The 5,419-nt window shown below is 32.2% G+C and overlaps 1 protein-coding gene and 1 non-coding gene across 2 annotated transcripts in view; both read left to right on the forward strand.

Annotated features, from left to right (window-relative positions):
- LOC112514233 (transcription factor bHLH48-like) overlaps positions 1-1,952 on the forward strand; it is a 13,960-nt gene extending 12,008 nt beyond the window's left edge. The window contains exon 5 of the mRNA XM_025120566.1: positions 1,857-1,952. Within this exon, the coding sequence (XP_024976334.1) occupies positions 1,857-1,952 (96 nt within the window). The remainder of the gene's footprint in view (positions 1-1,856) is intronic.
- On the forward strand, positions 584-655 carry TRNAQ-UUG. The gene has a single exon. It is a non-coding gene; the product is annotated as a tRNA-Gln (tRNA).
- Positions 1,953-5,419: the final 3,467 nt, after the last annotated feature.

Consider the following 5,419-nt stretch of genomic DNA (forward strand, 5'->3'; position numbering starts at 1 on the left):
ACATGCTAAACGAACGTAAACGAACGAACGGGCTAAACGAACATAAACGAACGAGCTAAACGAACATAAATAAATATTATTTGAATTCAAAGTAAATAAATAAAAGATTATATATTAAATTTAATAAATAAACGAACATAAACGAACGAATATAAACGAACGGTAAATGAACAAACGTTCACGAACATAAATGAACGAACGAGACTCTTGTTCATGTTCGTTCGTTTAACTAAACGAACAAAAAAATTTGTTCATATTCGTTCATTTATTAAATAAATGAACTTCCCGCCGAACGGTACACAAACGGTTCACTGAACGTTCGGTTCGTTTACAGCCCTATATATGATTGGTTTGAGCTTGGATCCAAAGATCAAAAGTACTAGGAGGTCCCAGATTCAAATCCAATGAGAAATAAAAATCCTTTTGTGACCACGGAGATTCAAATGTGGTGACTGTGGTTTATCTGCAAAGTAGGTGGTCGTCCTGGGATCAGTCAACTCGCATAGCGGCTGGGATAATTATTTATAAAACCATAACATCAAAATTATATTTATAAATTAACTGAAAAAGTAAGCCAACAAGCGGTTCTATGGTGTAGTGGTTAGCACTCTGGACTTTGAATCCAGCGACCTGGGTTCGAATCCCGGTAGGACCTTTTTTAAAAACCCATTCATTTGGGCTAGCCATCTTTGGCCCATTTAAACATAACACATTTCACTTAAATCTATTTTAGAGTAAATTACGAATTTAGTCCCCGTGGTTATTAATTTTTTTAGATTGGGTCCCTCAAACAAAATAATTGCATATATAGTTCTCATGGTTTTTACTTTTGTTATGGATTAGGTCCCTTGCACTAACTCCACTAACTGACATTTCATTGAATCAGGGGTGATATCGTCTTTTTGCATATTTTTTTAGAATTATACTTGTTATATATTTAACACTATATAAAAGTATATCTAGAACATATTCATCGCCCTATATTGGTCCCTTTCGTTCCGGCATCGATGACCCTTCCTGCGGGCACCTCTAGCTTTTCGGTAGCATCTGCCAAATTGCCACTACCGGCTTCCCCCTCTCTGGCCACATCTTTCTGTTCATCATCTGTCCAACACCTCTAGTTTTCTGGCTACCACAATAACCCCTCATTGTTCATCATCCTTCCTCTCCACCATCGATCACCATAAAACTAGAACATCAATGGCCACCACTATGAGAATATCTCCATTAAAGCCAATTGCCACCGCTTTTGAGACTCAACCTCCATCAAACCTAATGATCACCATTGTTCAAACTCCATCTCCATCAATTCAAGGTCAAAACCTCAAATCTCCATCGTTTTTTCAGATCTGCTTTGTGTGTGCGCTTACAAACGTTCCAGTTCTTTTCCAGTGTACTCACTTTATATCTCCGACACACAATGAAGGACACAACAGATGATGAACATCGATGGGGTTCTTTTGGTCAGACATCGACTCTTCTACCTCTAGAAAAGATTAAGATGAAGTTTGTCAAAACTTTGGTTGAGAGAAACAATTGAAAATCAACAAAAATCGAAGGTTATTCCAGCCCCATTTTCTTCTTATTGGATATTATGCACTTGATCCTTATTTTTGCTATTAGTTAGGTTTTTTTAGGAGAACCCGCATTGTAGATCATATACTGGTGGGTTTTTATTTCTTGTTCTTTGTTTGTGTAATGACTATACAAAGCCTATAGTTTACTTTCCATAATAATGTGACAATTTAGCAAATTCATCAACTCTTCGCACTTCTCTGTGATTTTTTGGAGTTTGGATAAGGGTTTTGTATTTTAAGAGTTTGGTTATGGTTTTTTTCACATGGAACGAATTTTAGGGCTTTTGTGGGTGGTCGAGAAGACGTTGTTGTGGGTCATCGTTGGAGAAAGGAGGGTCTGTCGGAGAACATGATTGGAATGTTGATAAGGAATGACGTCAAATCCACAACGGAGATCGAGATCTAGGGGAAGGTGTGGACCGATGGGAAGTACCAGATGGCAAGAGGAGTTGTGAAGATGATATATATATATATATATATATATATATTATACATTGTTTTTCTTTTTGTTTTTAAAGAAAAAAAAAAGAAAATGACAATATTACCCAAAGTGGAACCATGGTGACTATACATGTAATTATTTTGTCCAAAGGACTTAATCCAAAATTTTCGATAGTCACATGGACGAAATTTGTAATTTACTCTATATTTTAATTTGGGGTATTATCTTACACCAATGGCCCAATGTAGCAAAAATGGGTCCGTTGGGCCAGGCCCAAATAGGTTTTGGCCTGAGATTTTCCTTTTACAACCGGTGCGGGTGCAAGTGCGAGTAGGACCAAAAATACCTGGCCTATTCTCCATGTTCAAAGCCTAGTCGACTGGTCTAGACCCAGCCTCGAGACGGGCCCAAATGGGTCCCAAATTTCTTTTCCCAATAATCAATTTTAAACATATAAAAAATCTTGTTTGAAGATTTTTTTGGACAATATCTTATTGAAACATACATTAAAATCACGTGCAATTAATTTTCTCAATTTCACACACACACACACACACACACATATATATATATATGTATATGTTCACAATTACTAAACATATATACAAATAAGTTTATATAGAGATGAATAGTAATAATATTAAATTCAAAATAAAATAAAATGATATTGGGTTCATCTGGTTGAGTTTGAACTTGTTTAATGTACATAATAATAGAGATTCAACAATCGTATTAAATCCAAAAAATAAAATGATATCAGATTCATTGCGTTGGATTGAGTTCAAATAAAAGTAACTCAATATCAATCCAATACCTGTGGACTGAAGAACTTAAACTCGATTAGACATCGGGTTGATTTATTTCGTGTTGGGTTGAGTTGATCAGGTTGGTCGAGTTTTTTTTATCACCCCTACTTTAAATAATTTTTAAAATCATATATTTATACAAAAAATGTTAATACATGTTTTTATAATTACGATTTTTGAAATTTAGTATTATAACACTTAATAAAACTTGAAAATCTTGATACATGATTTATAAAAAACTTATTTAAAAAAAAATCGCCTCTATATATAACCGGTCCTTGGCTAGGCCTCCAATTTTCGTAAAAAAGCATAGCTGGTCCCTATACATCAGTCTATAACTGGTCCTTAACAGTCCCTCCCGGGGCCATTTTTTGCAATCTATATTTGCAACAACTATGCTGTTTTAGAAAATTGGGAAAAATTCAAAAAAAGAAAAAACCCAACAAACTTTTCAATTTTGAATGGTTTAGTCTTAAACTATTTTTTTGAATGAAAAAACCGTTGAACTTTCTCATTTTAAATGATCAAGTCTTTGAATTATTATTTTTTTGAATAAAAAACCCATTAAACTTTCTTTTTTTGATTGATTAAGTCCATGATTTTTTTTTTAATAAATAAATCATCGGACTTTTAGAAACTGGTTACCTACATTATTTTAACCCAAAAAGATTAAATTAACCGACTAGTAAAAGTTTGATAGTTTATTTATTTCTTTAAAAAAATTCAGGGTCTTAATCATACAAAATGTGAAAGTTTAATGGTTTTTTCATTCAAAAAAATAGTTCAGGACTTAACCATTCAAAATGAGTAAGTTTAATGGTTTTTCCACTCAAAAAAATAGTTTTTTATGGACATAAATTATTCAAAATGAGAAAGATTGTTGAGTTTTTTTAGACTTTTCCCTTTGAAAATTTGGGGATTTTAGAAAATTTTGCTCCAGTTATATTTTTAAAATAGAAAAAGAAAAAAAAGAGGGAATGAAAATCTTTCTAAATTTGGAAGAAGAAAAAAAATATAGCATACCTGTTAGAGATGTTCTTAGTTAACGCACAGTGTAAATGCGAGATGATCAGATGAAAATCTTATATATTGTGATATATATTTGGTTTACAATGTAAATTTTTTATTTATACTTCTTGTTAAAAAAAGACAGGTAAAAAAAATKCTCATGTTGTGATACAAATATACGTTAATCAACACCTTAAATTCAGGCCATGTTTGAACTCCTGACCTCTTAGAAGGCCAAAAGCTACGATATCGCTAGGCCAAAAGTCCTTTAGTTGTTTTATGGATGTTTCATTTAGTTAAAGACACGGGTCACAATGGCAAGCCTTTCGACACATTATCGAATCTTATTTGCATGGAATATTTCTCCCACTTTTTTTTAACGTCTTGAATATGTTGTAAATTGATTTTAAATTTAAATTTTTTGGGTTCGAAGTAACTGGATATAACAATCAGTTAAAGAATTACCATATCAAAGCTGATGTTTTTAAGGTATACGTGAAATTACTTAATTATCCTTAACTTGCATCAACTGATCATTTGGTTATTTGGTTTCTGAAATTGCAACCATAACTTTGAAAACACATACAGAGACACCCTTTAAGAAGTCTTCGAAGTAAAGCTCCATAACTAAATACGTACTCCTTTTTAAACACATAATCAAGATATCTGAATGTGTTAATGTATATAAACGTATTTTTCAAAAAAGGGTATACAGACATTCAAGAATAATTCATATGTTATGCTTTTTAACTGCATAATACATAAAAATGTTGGTGACCATCTAAATACCATTAAATAGAACACTTCATAACGTTAGATCTCATCTACCCTACTGACCTCTGCTATCGTTTTGAGACCACAACATGCAGCATGGTTTGGTCCCCCTAGTCCTATCGCAAAGGACGCTATGAAAAAGGTTAAACCAAAAATCAGATTCAGAAAAGACTGGATTAATAAAACAGTTAAACTTTTTTTTAATTACTTTTCAAGATTCTTTCACATGGGAAAGGCAAACTTGGGTCCTAAAGCCAAAGCCAACCAAAGATCCATTTTGTGGACTTACCCTCATGTGCATTTATGTCTTTGAGTGTAGTCATTCTTTCAATCCTTGTCTTACAATCACAAATACAAAATGATTATATGAAAAAGTAACGTATTATAACTTGATTCATATTTTGGGTAACGTATTTTTAAAACTTTTATTTTGGTATCTAAGATCTAAAGTTTTAAACATTTAAGTATCCGGGTAACCGGTTGAAAACTAATGTTAGATTAAAAAAATTAATGTCATTAACAACGTCAGCAACTAATACTGAGTTGGTACTATATTACTCGTCACATCAACATAATAACCGGTTAATGCTTCAACGGTTACCCGTGTATTTAAATGATTAAAACTTTACATTTTATGTACCAAAATAGAAGTTCTAAAAATACGTTACCAAAAATAAGAATCAAGTTAAAGTACGTTACTTTTTATGCAATTTGCCCCCTATAATATGGGTATACTTTATAAACATGAAAAACAATGTAAATATACATTAATTAATTTTTTTTCATATTATAAATATTTTAAAGTTAAAATT

The sequence above is a fragment of the Cynara cardunculus genome, assembly GCF_001531365.2.
Source record: "Cynara cardunculus var. scolymus isolate 2C chromosome LG 6, CcrdV1, whole genome shotgun sequence".
Lineage (NCBI taxonomy): Eukaryota > Viridiplantae > Streptophyta > Magnoliopsida > Asterales > Asteraceae > Cynara > Cynara cardunculus.